Source organism: Akebia trifoliata, chromosome 2 (assembly GCF_017979445.1).
Source record: "Akebia trifoliata isolate Shusen 1 chromosome 2, ASM1797944v1, whole genome shotgun sequence".
NCBI lineage: Eukaryota > Viridiplantae > Streptophyta > Magnoliopsida > Ranunculales > Lardizabalaceae > Akebia > Akebia trifoliata.
In genome coordinates, this window is record NC_141376.1 from 12,776,850 (window position 1) to 12,793,845 (window position 16,996).

The following is a 16,996-nucleotide window of genomic DNA, read 5'->3' on the forward strand; positions in this document are numbered from 1 at the left end:
TACTTGTTAGGCTAATATAATATCCTATTCTAAAACCTAAAAAAAAATAAGAAACCTAATATATTAAAAAACGAGAAAGCAATTGGATTTGCCTCATATAATATCCTATTCTAATGCTTAAAAAACAGAAAATCTTGGATTTGTCGCGTGTGTTGGCAGACTTGTTTTTCGCTAATAGACTACTCAGTGCTTGCCACTTCAAGCATACAAGGGTAGTCTTGTAACCAACAAGAGTGCTTTTGTAAATTAAGAATGACATTCAAAACACGTTGGTACATGTGATTGGTGGATCCCTGATTTCTGTGAGCAAATTTGTTTTCTTACTGGCAAATCAATTTTCGAGGGGAGGGGAGGGGGGGAGAATTGGATTTGCTATGATTGTGGAAAATCCTCCGTGCGGACAAATAGATTTTTCCATAGTTTTTTTCATTTGCTGCGTCTAACACATGAAAATACCCTTTTACCATGACAAATCATTTTCCACCCAATTTTCCTTCCAATCAAATGTACGTGTTTAGAAATGGGAGTTGGATTTACTACTCCCACCTTAGAATTCTAATTGGCTCCAGGCAAAAATCTTTAATCCTAAAAATCTAATTGACTCACTTGAGTCATCCAGTATATAAATTAGGGTTGTAGGGTTGTCAATGGATTGAGTCGGGTTGGACTTTAAATGGGTCAGGCCTTTTTAGAGTAAAAAAAATTAGGCCCTAACCCAACCCATTTAGGCCTGACTTAACAAATAAATTAAAACCTTAGTCCAAGCCTAGTCCACTAGGGTTATCAATGGATCGGATCAAGCCAAATTCAATTTTATTAAGTGAATTTTATATTTAAATAGTTATAATTTATAATAAAATAAAGTGATAATAAAATATTTAACCACAAAATCATATTTATTTAATATAAGAAATAATTAAATTAATAATTATATTTAATTATTTATAATAATAAACTACAAAATACAAGGGTTGAGGGTTTTTTTTTTTACAATTTCTAGATTGAATTGTTACATAAATCAAATATTAGAGTTTATATGAGGAGTTATAATTAACTCCATCTATTTCAACTCCAACCAACTCTAACTGTTACTCAAACTCCAATTCCAATTCTAATTAACTCCCGTTTGCAAATATCACCCTAAGTGAAGTGTTCTTGGGAATGGGATATATCTCTTATCTTTCACACACATAAAATACAGTTTTTATTATTAAAAGAAATTGACAAATATTTATTTAATTCATCAAGTCAACTCATTGACCAATCACTGAGTGACTTAACTTGATAGACATTCCATCGGAGTTGACTTTTAAAAACTGATTTTCAACATTTAAAATTTTAAAGTTATTTATTGAATTTTTTTGTTCATACTTAAAATCAGACTAGCTTATAAGGGTTGATATCGACACTTGAACTGTCCCTTAAATCAATTTTTAAGTGGCTCAGGAGAAATGTAGAAATATTGAAATAATATGGATAATAGTCTCGAGATCGGATGGTTAGGATCATTTGATAAACTACCATGTCAAAGTTTCTATTGTGATTAATATTCATGAAAAATTTATTGCAACATTGTGGGCCAGATGATTATGATCATTCTTGTTTTATCTCTGTTATTATAGGTGTTCCAGAATAAGTTATCCCCTTTAGGTGTATTCATCTTCTTGCCACCAAACAAGTCTTCTAATGATTAATTTAACTATCATGTTCTAGTTTTCGTCTCATCAACCTTCTTACAACTAGCACCTCACTTCTTTCTACATTGATTGGCAATCTGAGTGTGGTACCAGCCTTTCTTGATCTGGTGAAGGATTGCATATCCATGCATACAAACAGGCTCACAAGGATATTGGTAACAGCAAAGTGATTGATTCCAAGAAATATTTAGATTACATTTTTTTTTTTTTAACTTTAAAATATTTTCTAGGTTTTTTATTTTATTTATCTGCAAAGAAATAATATTTCAATAAACACTAGAAGGGCAAAATTCTCACCCTTCTCATAATTCAATAAGCGTTCATTTAAGGGTATGATCACACCATGTAAAATGGGTGAGAATAATTTTCCCTAAAAAATGCCATTTTTAGGTGTACGATTGCACATTTTCGATGGAATTCATTTTCCATCCAAAGTGCTTTTCCACGCTAGGAGGGAAAATGTTTTCTCACCCCACCCCAAGAAATAATTTTCCCAACTCCAAATGTTATTCTCTTATGCTATGGACACCCTCAAAATTAAAAATCCACTCTCTGTTTGACATTTTTGTACGTGCAACCAAACGGCAGAATTCATTTTCCTACAGAACTCAATTTTCTGGAATTCATATTCCATAGAGAACGAATACAAATGAATATGCTAATTAACTATATAAATTATAATTTAATTCTAAGAAAACCCAACAAACACAAGATCTACTTGCCAAACAGAGCATTTCCAATGTCTCAAGACAAAGCAAATTTTTATTTAGTTCAGGATTAGTACCTGCCGACCAAACTACACAGAGATCAAAAAGATTTTCATCCTAAAATGGATAAAAAGATAATTTTATTGACCCAAAAACAGAAAAGTTTATGAACTTTTTTATTTAAAAAGATTTCTCAGTCTCTTTGAAGCTTCTAAGATGCATTCCCTCCGACCAAACGCGCTAATTCTAATATACTCTTCACCTCCGGGACCAAAGCCCGTGCCTGGAACTGTAATTATGTGTGTTTTTTCAAGAATCTCAGAGAATACATCCCAAGAATTCGAACCAGGAAAATGTACCCAAACATAAGGTGCATTTCGGCCACCATATACCTTCAAACCAAGCGATGCAAATGTCTCGATCATTATGTCCGCGTTCTCCTTGTAGAAGTCAATCATGTCTTGTATGGCCTGAAATTGAAAATTTAGAGACTTTGACAAAGGAATCAAGTGCATCGTTACCATCATCATCGTCTACCTCTTATCCCAATTATGGGGATCGGCAACATAAATCTTATTTTGCAATAATGATCCTAATTACCAAGAAGTAGGGTTGTCAATGGAAGTTATCAGACCTGAAAACTGATCTGATAACTTTGGGTATGGATTGATATTTTTGATTCCGATAAGGATCTGCTCCAATAAGGTTTCAATCAGATATCTTATTGGATCGGAATTGGATCAACCATGTCCCAATCCGATAATATGTTAGAAAGTCTATATAAAATCAGGTTCCGAACCATTACTTATTGGATCAGTCCCGGATCCACTCCGATCCTTATCGGTTCGGTACCAAATCGACCCTTATCTGATCCATTGACAGCCCTTCAAAGAAGAGCCTGAGATCTTTAAAAACTAACCGTATAACCTTCTGGGGAAAGGCAAGCCAACCCGCCAGCCTGAGCAATATTGGATGCACCATTAAAGCAAGTGCAGACGATGCGGTTGAAGTCCTTTATGACAGGAAACCCGTTGGCAAATAAGAGCTCTTCAGGGATCACGGTCCACCCAAGACGAACACCAGTGAACCCAGCAAATTTGGAGAAGGATGAAACCTCAATGGCTACCTAAAGAACATGAAAGAAAATTTAAGGAAAATTTTTGAAAGATACTGATTAAAAAAGAAAATATGCATGTCTACATGAAGAGTTCTTTGATGCTCTTTCTTTATCTACAAAGCATTCATGTCTACTCTGTGATGCAAGTCAACAAACTGATAGCTGAATCATTGAACCTCTGAAAGATGTTGCAACTAAGATGGAAAACTTTTCTATCCAAGCTAATTTCCCATGGAAATCAATGGTCATTGTTACAAAATTTAGGCACAACAAGTGAAAATCCGATGAAGGATCACTTGGTTAAGATGCCCATTGCTTGGTTTATCGGAATCAAAGACAATCGAATATGAACATGGGTATCTGATAACTTAATATTATACTTTATTTTATCTATTTTAAACTAATACCAATTTTTTATTTATTTATAGTATGCTGAACGTAGTGTAACTTCTAACATTGCAAAGATTTTTACAAAAAAACTGTTATAATATACTTTTTACATATTTTGTTGACAAGCAAACAACAAATTGTCAAGAGTTACTGAAAATAACTTAATCTGCATTATGAAATCAGAAAAATTGTAACATTTAAGCATCGCATTCGGTATAATATCATGTGAATATGACTAGGCTGGACATAATGAAGTATCTAGGTATCTTTAGGGTTTCAAATGAGTCAGATTCGGCTTGGATCTGAGTAAAACCATATTCAGATCTGAATCTATTTATCTGAACCTGAATCCAACTCAGATCTGACCCGACCGAATTGCTTGATTCGGATAGGATAATTCTGGATAGTTCAACATTTTTTCTTCTATACTTGTTAGTTAATTGCTATACTATTATATTTTACCATTATAATCATTATATTAAACTAGCAGAAAAAGATATTTTGAAAAACCTAAATATGTAATTTTCAAAGCAATTATATAATTTGGATCTAGGCAGATATATGGATGGATCCGCATCTGACTAGGATAATGGTACATCAAATCATATTCGAACCATTTTTTTGGATCTACTGAAAGGACCCAAACCTGCTAAATTCAGATTATGGATCACTAGGATTTCAGATAAAATCCAACCCATTTTATGCCCTAGGTATGTTGGATCAGAATCATAGTGAAAAGCAGCGTGCGTGTGCGTGTGTGTGTGTGTGTGTGTGTGTGCATAACAAGCATCCACCTTGGAGCACAATATTCAAGCAGGAACCTACCTCTCTGGCACCCGGAATTTCAAAAATAGATCTTGGGCTGTCATCTGAGATATAAGAAGCATAAGCAGAATCATAAATAATAATTGAACCATTTTTCTTTGCAAACTCCACAAGTTTCACCAACTGATCCCTTGATGCAGCATAACCAGTTGGGTTGTTTGGTGAGCAGAAGAAGATAATATCAGTCCGTCGAGTAGTTGACAAGTCAGAAAAGAAATCATTTTCAGGCCCACACTTCATGTATTCTATGTTCCCATACTTCTTACTTTCCTCTTGAAATTCGTCAGACCTACCCATTATAACACTTGAATCTATATATGCCTGTTGTATCAGAAACCATATTACATCAATTCAGAGATTCTAAAGCTGTGATACAATACAACCTCAAAGACAAAATAAAACATTTCAACGGGAAGCACACAACTCTACGTCATCAAGTAAGAGTTTTCATCAAAATTATCAGGACAATCATGCCCAATCTAAGTGGGAGCCCATGGATTGAATCAATCAGCTTGATTAATTGGTGTCAAATGTTTGCAGTGTGGGGGAGAGTGGATGATGAACATTTGAAATCACATATTTTCCCATACTTTTAATAGAGAGATTCTATTTCCATACCAACTTTTGCTGACACCACCCCAGTTCATATGTAAATCACAAAAGAATTAGCACACATCTTGGGGTGGCGTTAGCAAAAGCTGGTGTGGCAATAGAAGTTCTCTTCTAACATCAGTCTAGTACGGTAAATGCTTTAAGCTTCTACCTGTTGGTGCCAGCACTAAACGAGGTATTAGACTCGACAACATTGAGATAATCAACATGTGCGGTGAAACATAGGTGTTATTAATCACAAAAAATTGTGGAACCCTAGATATGAAATATTGTGAGAAAATTAGTTTTTTTTTTTTTTTTCTAATTTTGGTACATTTTTTTGTTCTAATTTTTATTTCTTTTCCTTTTTTTAATGTTTCTAACTGCTGATTCTTTCTAATTTTATTACCAAAAAAATTAATTGCTAACTGTTTAAACATGATCTATTTCATGTTCTAATTTTGTTAGTTTTCTCTCTTTATCATTATTATTTAACTTGTGTGTCTGTATTGGGTTAGTTGAAACTCACACCACTAGCAAATTCCGTTACTTTTATTTAAGTAATACCAATGTATTTGTGTGCGTAAATAGTTTCTTTAATCACCCAACTCAAAAGTGTACAACAAATTATTTTATATGAAAAATGAGATGGTTGTTCCATGGGCTTCTATTCACGTTCAATTCGAAAGCAGTAAAAATTAACAGCACGGCCATATAATTACCGGAAAGGACGGGTCCTGCACGGCTACTGTAACATTTGATCCCAAAAGCAACTGTCAGGAAATTTTTTAAATCAGGACACAGTATTCATGCGAATTGATCATAAACATATACAAATATTAACCATAAAAGGATACTCCTTATAATGATCGATAAATCCAAGACATTTCTACAGAAACCCTTCGCAGTTCCAATAAGAAAAGCAAATTTTTTGAATGTTTTGTACCTGAATGCGAGAAATGTCACATTGTGCACCATCTGATACAAAGACTTCGGTGTATTTTATTCCTAAATCCCGGTACCATGTTTCTGCAATAGCCTTCCTTAATGCCTGATACATGGGCATAGAAGTAAGCCAACTAGGATGATGAAACTATGAAAACAACATCATAGAGAATAAGAAGCATTCTAATATGGTGAATGAAATGTATAGTATCATTTCAAGTGTAACCCATCACCATTGGCAGTTCTGTTAGATTATTAGGTAAGGATTAATATCAATTACTGTCATTTTTAAATATAAGGATGGAAAAACTTGTCCATAGAATTAGAGCTAGAAGCAGGGGTGTGCTTTCCAGAGTATGACGCCATGTATGGACCCTAATCAAAATAAGATAAAAATGAATATTTTCAAAGATTGAGATTGTACAAGAACAATATGTTCATGGATTGAGATCGTACAAGTGAGGATGTTGAAATGGATGAGTGGATAGACTAAAATAGATAAAATTAGAAATGGATATTTGTGAAAATGTAGTCTACTGAAGAGACGATAAACTAAGGGAAAGATTGAAAGGACGAACAGGATTCGTTCTGTCAACCCCAATTTTTTTTTTATGATGATGATGATAACGGCAAGGGTCCTGCCAAACCCTAACTTTGTCTTCCAAGAAAAGAAACAGAAAATCCATTGCGAAGAGATCATTGGTATTCTACTTCATAAAAGAGTGTCTCATTTTGCTAAAAATAAAAGAAGGTACCCTTCCCCCTTAATGATTACAGATTTTAAAAGATGAGGAAATTTGTACAAATCTCTCCATACAAAAGACTCCTTGATGCAAAAATGACAAGATAAAAGGCATCCTCTTTGATGGAAAAAAAAGAGTAAAACATAAAATTCACTCCTCAACCAAGTTGCATGGTTTCAGTATTTACCATGTAGCATGTACTATGTGAATCACTGATAAATCAAAACAAAGTTATTGTAAGAGAGATTCTATTGCAATAGCAAGTTTTGCTAATGCCACCCCAATTCATATGTAAATCGCCAAAGAATTAGCACACATCTTGGTGTGGCATTAGCAAAAGTTGGTGTGGCAATATAATCTCTCTATTATAATTACCATGATTAATTATAAGCATCTTGATGACTTGGATGTTCCATAAGAGGCATAACAATTTTAATCCTCTTACTGGGTCCCACAATCAATTGGAATTTTACACCTAAGCTCTTACCTCTACCAATTAGTTGAATACTTCAGCACAATGGAAATAAATAAATCCCCATGCAACTTTTAAAACTCGTTACAAAACAAAAAATAAAAAACAAATCTCCAAAGACCATTCACTTTTCTCAAGGTCTACCAAACAATGTTGAGTGAGTCACTTCAGCAATGACTGGGCAAACAAGGACTTACGCAAGATCCTAATACAAGGCAGACTGATCTAATTAAAGAGTACATAATGACCCACTAACACTAATAAGGACCAACGAAAATTAATAAATTAAACATGTTTTATAGAGAGGCTAGCCTGAGTGCGTGACTAACTTAGTAAGATTTCAAATATTACTAATGGTTGTTGGGCCCTGGATTGCCACACTGGAAATTCAACACCCTCAAGCTTTCATAAAATAAATCAGATTTAAAAAATAAAAATAAAAATGTAGTTTAGGTATTGAAAATGGACAGCCACCAAACTCACAAAATTAAAATTAAACGGTGAAAAATAATTTTTTTTAATTTGAAAGTTCTTAAAAATTTCTGATCTACGTTTCATGTAGCATCCAAACATGTTAGGGCTTAAAATGGGTTGAACCCAGGCCGAATCTAAGTATATTGATAATCAGAGCTATTATTATTATTTTATCTGGATTTGACTTGGATTGATCCAACTAGAAAAAATCATATCCGAATAATTTTGTTTTCACTTAAACCAGACCCGACCTGAGTTTCTTGATTTGGGTCAGGTCAGATAATTCTAGACCGTTTTAACATTTTTTCTGCAACACTTCTTTGCTAATTCTTATATTCTATTTATCATTATAATCCTTTTATTTTATAAGAACTCGTGTTGTATTAAAGTAGTAGAAAATGATATTTTGAAAAACCTAAAAATATAATTTTCAAATCAATATATCATTTGGATCTAGGCGGATATAGAGATGGATCCACATCCGACCCAGATCCAACACGAATCAAGGGACATCAAACCATGATCGACCCATTTTTTATCCGGATCTACTCCAAGGGTCCAAACCTGCAAAATTCAGATTTTGGATAAAATCCAACCCATTTATGCCCCAAATCATGAGATTGGATGCCACATGGATGGTGGTCCAGAAACTCCGAGTCTATTCTTTACAGAAGCCAGCTTCTCGAAGCTGGCTTCTGGAAGAAGTAGAAACCTAGAGCATGAAAAGCCACATTCAGTAGAAGCCTATTAGTTATAGAAGCACATAAGCTAGAAATTGATGTTCATTTGACAATTTTTTATTGCTGAATTTTGGTAAAATGACTAGAATACTCTTAATGTTGATAATGCAACAAAAATGAGCATAATACCGTAATAAATATATAATTATACTAAATATAATAAATTTATATTAAAAATTATAAAAATAATTATTTTCAATTTAAATAAATTTATAAATTTTACAATTTTATGGAAATTCCGACAGCAACTTCTCTTAAAAATGAATATATGAAAATTTTCTGATAAAGAAAATACCTGCATAATACACAATCCAACATCCACATAAAGATGAAGGGTATTTTGATAATAAAGTAATGATGATGAATTGCTTTTGGTCTTGGTAGTAAAGATGAAGGGTATTTTGGTAATTCCCTTTTGTTTTTTAATGTTAGATTTGATTGAAAATTTGATTAAAGATGAAAGGGTATTTTGGTAAAGATTAAGGGTATTTGGTAATTCCCTTTTGTTTTTTAAGGTTAAGTTTGGTTGGAAATTTGATTAAAGATGAAGGGTATTTTGGTAATTCTTGTGTTTTTTAAGGTTAAGTTTGGGTAGAAATTTGATTAAAGATGAGGGGTATTTTGAAAAATGAAGGGTATTTTGGTAATTGGTGAAGATGAAGGGTATTTTGATAAATATGAAGGGTATTTTGATAATTACCTTTTATTTTTTAAGGTTAAGTTTGGTTAAAAATTTGATAAAAGATGAAGGGTATTTTGGTAATCTCATTTTATTTTTTAAGGTTAAGCTTGATTGAAAATTTGATTAAAGATGAAGGGTATTTTGATAACTACACTTGAGCTGTTTTATGTTTTTGAATTCCCGCAAAAGCCATTTGAAGAAGCCCGTCTTGGACAACTTCTTTTAAAAGTTACTTTTGAGTTTCAATTGAAATCCGCGGGAGCTAAAAAAGCTAAAACGAACATCATTTATCTGGTTTTTTTTTGCTTAAAAACAAGAAAAGCTGGCTCCTAAAGCTCAAACGAATAGGGCCTTCCTAACTTAGCAAGGAAAGTAAATTTCTATGGAAAACAGATAGAAAAAATAAATCCCTTACAAAAGGAAGAGAAAACAGAACCAATTCAAACACTACAATACCTTGTTGCCTTGCTCAGCTCCATACCCTCTATAACCTTCAGCTGTTGATAGGGCACATGATTGCTGCAAAACAGCATATTGATTAAGAACCTCAATCGTTAAATCTAAACCCCCCCCCCCCCCCCCCCAAAATATATATATATATATTCCTGAGATTTCTCATTTCGCAATATTCATTTCTTTTTGTACCCACCATTTTCTATATTTCTTTCTTTTTTGATAAATAAAATATATAGCTGGGAAAAAGGAGTTAAATTACCATTTTCTCTCTTTCTTTCTATTTGACAAATAAAATTTATAGCTGGGAAAAGGAAGTTAAACAACACAGGGAGTAAAGAAATAGGAATATGTAAAGAGAATCTTTGCCACCAAATCCTAAAGGTGTTTCGAAAAGCAAGTCTGTTCTTGTATTTTACATTGTTTTTTAAAAAGGTTAAAGAAGTACAATATGTATGGAGTAACTCAACTTTTTCCGGTTTCTTAGACTAGACCAATTGCTCATAACAGACATACAGCTTAACTAAAAACAAAATGAGGGGTAAAAAGGTAATATTTCAAAAAAATATCAATAAATTAATTTTCTATTTTTATTCCATGAATATTTCCTGTATTGCTATTCTACAGATGATATAATCAGGAAAAAAAAATGAAATACAAATACAAAAACACATACACGAAAGAGAGAGAGAGAGAGAGAGAGATTTCCTTGCTATAACAGGAAAATATTTTAAAAAATCTATACTTTTATCAGGGAGTAACATTTTTCTAAATTCTAATGTTTATGTTGACTTCGTTTCTTCCTTTTGTATTTAGCTGTCAACTATGGTCCTAAGTTATGAGAAAAATATCAGAAGAGAACCCAGTGAGCAATTCAATGATATTTGACTTTACCCTTTAGAGTAACCTAACTCAGCACATGGACTAAGTCATAAGAAATGGTCATTCCCCAACCCCAATATAGTGAAAGATGGCAAATTTGTCCAAAAGTCAAAGCACATGAAAAATATAGAAAGCTGCTATTGGCACCCCAACTTTTACTTATTACACCCCAATTTCTTAGATTATTTATCACGCCCCAATTAAAGATTAAAACATTACATCTAAGGTTTGGCTCAAATTATTATCGCAACATAATAACACTCATTCAAACAATTTCAATAGTTGTTTACATTTATGATTAAACCCAAAAAAGAGAAATCAAGAAAAAATAAATAAAAAAATGGAGAGCTTCGATTGGCACCCTAACTTTTACTTATTCTCAACCATTGACTTATTTTCTTATTTTCTTTATTTTTAATGGGAGGTAATAAGTAAAAGTTGGGGTGTCAATAGCAGCTCTCAAAATTTATGAATGAGATGAGCTTTATCTTCCAGAGGACCCTATCACCCATACAGTCAATTTGGTCTACTAACCAAAATATCTGGAATGTTTATATGGTGGACCCTGTATTGGATGAGGAATAAGTCAAAAATCAAGCAGCCTAGAAATTTCTAGGAGAAAGATACATGAATTTCTTTTTCCCAAAACTTAATCATTTTTTTGTTCTATTCAGCCATTCAATCTTTTGTTTAGATTGGAAGGTTAAGTTGTACAGCTAAGTTATCATGATATGCCCCATCCATATACATATTGGAGCACTATTGCTAATATATGGTTTCACTTTATAGTATATAAATACACCACTAATTGTAGTAGGAGTATTTCAACAGTAAAAGACAACAAAACAAAAAGTGAGCTGCCACAATTATGATTAGGCTCATATAAAATCCTAAATTCAAAAAATAGAAATCTAGCAACAAAAAAAAAAAAAAAACTGAGAGAGCTTCTATCGGCACCCTAAATCTTACCTCAGCCATAGCCCATGTTATGATATCTGGTATAGGCTCCGTAGTATCACCGATCCCAAGGCTTATCAACTTTGCATCTGGGTGCTTTTGAATATGTTCGAACTCACGCTCACTAATCTGTTTAAATTCCATAAGAATTTCAAGAGAAATTAATAATAAGATAATTAAGGATCCCAAATAATTTAATTTTTTTATTAAGCATCTCATATTATTAAAAGGAGACTATGGAACACATCATGCAGATCATAATGATCATCAACTTGAAAGAATTACTATAATCAGCGTACACATGCAAGGGTCATAGGAAATCCCATAAACCAAATAATTGGCATGATTTAAAGGCTGCTTGATCTGTTGCATTCATAACTTTCTAGAGAAAAATGTCAAAGGGGGGGGGGGGGGGCTATGGATTAGGTTGTTATGGTCTTCCAATCAGGATGGTTTTTGACTTTTAGTTACAGATCCATCAAATGGAGGGTTTTGAACCCTTCTTGGATGAATAAAACATGAAATAATTAATGCATTATGTCTACCCAATGAGCTACACAAATCTACATAAATAGTTACTGAGATACACAAATCTACATCTTTCGAAATTATTAGAGTGAAAACCAAAATCATCACCATCATAAGGAAAGAATGAAAATATAAAACATAATTATATAAAAATAATAACCCACAAGGGAAGTAACATTGCAAGAAATTGGGAGTCACTGACCTCAGGAAACAAATACCCATTTCGCAGTTTCTCCAAATTTGCATTGCGGGGAACTTTTGTGCGACAAACTGTAACAATATTCCACAGCAACACACATGGTGCTTTAAGACAATGCATCAAATATAGTGCTATAATAATATCTCATATAGTGATATAATAATAAAGAAAAGCTCTTTAGCTTGATAGCACATTTCGAATTTTACAGAAAAATCAAGATTACCAACTCAAGTAAAGAAACAAGAGCTACTAAAAGCAAAACATCACCAGTTCTTGTGAAACGCTTTGTGATGAAAATGCCAACTCCTCTCTCCCTATGGACCATCAAACATTAAGACATTCAATAAGTAGGATCTAACTAAATAAGTACGATGCATATAATCAATTGGGCATGTAAACTCTAAAACTAGTTCAATGTTCCAAAAAAAAGATTTGATCATCACCTATGCATCATTCTACCCTGCAATAACATAGCAGAGGGCATGCCAATAAAAGGTGATAGCTGAATTTGATGCATATTTGATTCCAAATTCTCACTTCGATATAAAATTACTCCAAAAAGTTCCTCAATGGAGTATGCTGAATACTTGAATGTAAGATGACTTGTATTCATGCTATATATATAGAGGCAACGGGTACGCCAAAAACGTTTCCTTGAAAAACCGTCCCCTTCACTATGGATCCATGTCAATTGCCATGCCAGGGGGACCCATCATAATTTTCTTTAATAATAGGTCCCATTAAGCAAACAGATGTGAAATCAGTATGTTCATATCAGGACTTTTAGCTCTCAACAGATGTTGTTGGACTATGGAATCCATGACACTTTCATCCAACAAAAAGCAGAATATACCAATGAATTTCAAGTTCATTTTCCACATTTCTCACCTAATTTCTTTGCATGCTCTAGTCATTTAGTACAACCCTTTGACTCCGATTAATGGAAAATTGATCACGGTTCTTTCTCCGAACCAACCATATATAAATTCTCCTGAAAGTCTATAATTCAAGGAAATGATCAATGAGGCGACAAGAATAGTTTTCTGCATTCTTACAGGACTCTGTATTTCATCAAGAAAATAATCTTTAATGATCTTCCAAGTTTCCTCTAAAAGGTATTCCAATACCTTACAATAATTTTGAAAAAGTCTTGTGGCAAGTCATTTTTCCATCTTTTGAAAGCTAGTGATCACAACTAAAAGTCATAGCCTCATGGCATGAACACCTCATGAAGTAGTGAATTGTCATTTAACATATGGTTCAACCCAAAAGCACAATGGTGGAATTATTGCCATAAGAACCTCAAGGAAAAAAGTGTTATATTCTTAATAAAGAGCCATGACACTCTTGTAAGTTAGGCCTTATGTCAAACATTTATAAAACAATAAATTTTCAGTCAGATTGTCTCTGTAGTACTTAGTGAACCAGGACCAAGTCAAATCTTGCCCTGAGCTATAATCCATACCTTCTCATTTGTTCCCACCTAATCTTAATGGATTTTCTTGTCTGGTTTTGTGAAATTTCCAACAAATTAAATTGAAGGTTCACCGAACCCACATCACATTATCAAATTACTACTAAATTCAAAGTAGCCACTACATTGGGTATCTAAGATTGTGATGGTAGAACATCATAAAGAATACAAATAAAAATCCAAAATACACAAAGAACAAAACAAATGACCCAACATTTTAATATCATAAATTCAATATATCGAAACGAGCAACGTGTCTTAATATGGGATCACTATAGAAGGACCCCCTCCCACTCCCCCACAATCCAAACTTGGAAAGGGAAAGCTGTCTGGCCTCCACAAATGGACTATAGTAATACCATCAACATCACCGAAAGCCGCCTGAAGGCAGAAATTATCGTATGTGATGAAAAAAAACCTGCAATATTTATTAATATTCCACATTAACATCATTAAATCTATTTATTTAGCACTAATTAGTCACAAGCCCAAGATTTGTATTCTCTATGAATTCAAGTCATACCCATTTAAAAAATCATCATTCTTTAAAACAACAATGTCAACTAAAATAACATTAAAAAATGGGAAAAATCAAAGACGACTCACATCACAAGCATATTTGATTTCTAAATTGAAACAGTACCCATTGAACATAATTAAATTTTATTTGAAAGTTCATTGAAAAACACAAAATTCAAAACCCACGACCTGGCCAAGACCAAATGAACAAACATGCGATTTATTATTATATTTGTATCCCAAATAGTACCCATTAACAACCAAGATTTTGGACGTAAACCCATTAAAAAATATCCATCAAAGATGAAGTCTGGAATCTGGCTACTAAAATCAAAATTCCATATTTGGGTTCTCAGTCAATTTAGTTTATTTTACGTTTTCAGATGAAAATCTTCAAGACTTCTTAAACAAAGAGAGCTGAATCCAAAAACTTACCATGAGAAAGGGGAAAGGGAACGAAATCTGGATACTAATCAACATGCCAGATTTGGGTTCTCAGTCAAATTTATTTATTTTACGTTTAGATTAAAATATCCACCACTTCTTAAACAAAGATAACTGAATCCAATACTTACCATGAGAAAGAGCAGGGGCGGAGCCAAGATTTTACTCTTGTGGGGGCAACCAAGAGCAAATACCTTTTGTGGGGGCAACCAATACAGGAAATCCGCCACTATTATTTGTCATAATAATTCATGTAACCTCGTAGACTTCGAAAATGCTTGTGGAGGCAAGTGTCCCCATTGCCCCCAATGTGAATCCGCCCCTGAGAAAGAGGACAAGGCCTTGCAGATTTGTTTGCAGTTATGGGTACGTTGTTTGGTGGTTGCTTAGCCCGGACATTCTTAGTTATTATATATGTGGGTCCCGTTCAGCACCCTAAGCTTTACCACACACTTTAACAAACGTGTTTTGTCTTACATGGGTTAGAAGTTTTGGAATAGGCAGATTTTTGGTGAGGATGATCTCTATGGTGAGGAGATCATCCTCACCAAAAATCAGCTCATTCCAAAACTTCTAACCCCATCAAAAATGATTTACAAAAAATGGACGGTCCACGATTTTTCAACGTGTAAACATGGGGCTAAACATTTCGGAATGGGCTGATTTTTGGGGAGGATGATCTTCTAATCATAGAGATCATCCTCACCAAAAATCAGCCCATTCCAAAACTTCTAACCCATGTAGGACAAAAAACGTTTGTTAAAATGTGTGATAAAACTTAGGGTGCTGAACATTTCCCTATATATGTAGGGTCACGCTATTTGCACACACCTAAAATACTCATCGAACCCATTTAAAAGATAATGCTAAAAATATTAAATAACTTATTTATCCTTAAAGAATGTACTCTACACACCCACCATATGACTAGGGAACAGAAATTCGTCCATTTCTACCTGAAATCCATGAAATGAAAAACCCTATAACTTATCGACCAAACCCACTTCTTTTTCTTCTTCATCTCTCTCCCTTTCTCCATATCTAAGACCTTTTTGAGTTTTGTGAGAAGATTAATCAATGGAGATTAGTTTTTTAGGTTTTTTTTTTTTTTTTTTTTCAAATTACTTTTATTTTTGAAAGAATAATGATTCAAAACGGTGTACCGTTACTATAATAAAAGTAAGGTGTCTATGTGACACATTTTGATTGGACTTAAATAGCTAGGTCTCCTAACCAAGCCATTTTATATGAAGAACATAACCTGATGTATTTTAAATCCAATAAAAATGCACCACGTAGACACCATATATTGTTAGAGGAACATGACACCGTTCTGGATCGCGACTCTTTTGAAATTGATCTTCTTAATCATCAAGAAAATTTTTAAAAAAAAATCACCATTGAAACCTCTAAAGTAATAATTTTGGATCAAAGAACCATAAGAGTTTTGACAGATTCTTTTAGGTCGGTTCAAACCAAACATGTTTTAGATGATTCGGTAGGTACCTATTGAATATGACAAAACATATTCAATAGGTGCCTAACGAACATAAATTTCTCATGGATATTGTAGATGCAATTTTTCGCTCCACTTCAAGATGCCCTTCCTCCCTTTCGTAGCTCGCTCGAACCTGCAAAGGAATCCACTCCGACAATCAAGTTAATAAACTCTATTGTTTTCCTTTTGAATTTTGTTTATATTTTCAGAGAAAAGAAGGAAGAATCACCTTCTCAGGAATGGTCCCCTTCCTTTTATAGGAGTCCTCTCTTATCGTTTTCCCTTGAGGTGGCTCAGAGTAGTTAGCTTACTCTCTGGTGTGTCAGTTGCAAGGGTAGTTGCAACTCTTCTGACAACCCTGGAATAGTCAGAACTGCTCTGACATGGTATGGGTTGTCATAGTAGTCAATCACTGGCACATCTGTTAGATCCATCTTATCGAACTATATTGAATTTTGATATCTACGGAGCATTTCCCCCGAGCTACTTGATGGGTCGGTGTGTCCGTATGAGCCACGTGTCTATTCATCCGAGAATTTCCCTCCACAGATATCTTTGTGTTCAGTATGCTAGCATACATAATCTTTATGTATAAGATCAGTAGGTACCTATGGAACCATGTAAAAATGATTTGATATTAACACATTTAATAAAAAAAT

The 16,996-nt window shown here is 33.6% G+C and overlaps 1 protein-coding gene across 6 annotated transcripts; it reads right to left on the reverse strand.

Annotated features, from left to right (window-relative positions):
• Window positions 1-2,359: 2,359 nt before the first annotated feature.
• Window positions 2,360-15,218, reverse strand: LOC147409631 (putative LL-diaminopimelate aminotransferase, chloroplastic). 6 transcript variants are annotated; one of them, XM_086430956.1, is made up of 11 exons: window positions 14,971-15,218; window positions 13,291-13,401; window positions 12,670-12,716; window positions 12,406-12,473; window positions 11,688-11,804; window positions 9,840-9,902; window positions 6,274-6,378; window positions 6,050-6,100; window positions 4,733-5,057; window positions 3,324-3,526; window positions 2,360-2,874 (listed from the first exon to the last, which is right to left on the reverse strand). In XM_086430956.1, the coding sequence occupies exons 2-11, from the start codon at window positions 13,314-13,316 to the stop codon at window positions 2,581-2,583; spliced, it is 1,299 nt and encodes a 432-aa protein (XP_086287082.1). In that variant the 5' UTR covers window positions 13,317-13,401; window positions 14,971-15,218; the 3' UTR covers window positions 2,360-2,580. The 6 variants fall into 6 exon arrangements, with proteins under 6 accessions (XP_086287082.1, XP_086287076.1, XP_086287092.1 ...); XM_086430950.1 differs by having other exon boundaries at window positions 13,291-14,294; XM_086430966.1 differs by lacking the exons at window positions 13,291-13,401; window positions 14,971-15,218 and adding exons at window positions 14,091-14,294; window positions 14,831-14,954.
• Window positions 15,219-16,996: the final 1,778 nt, after the last annotated feature.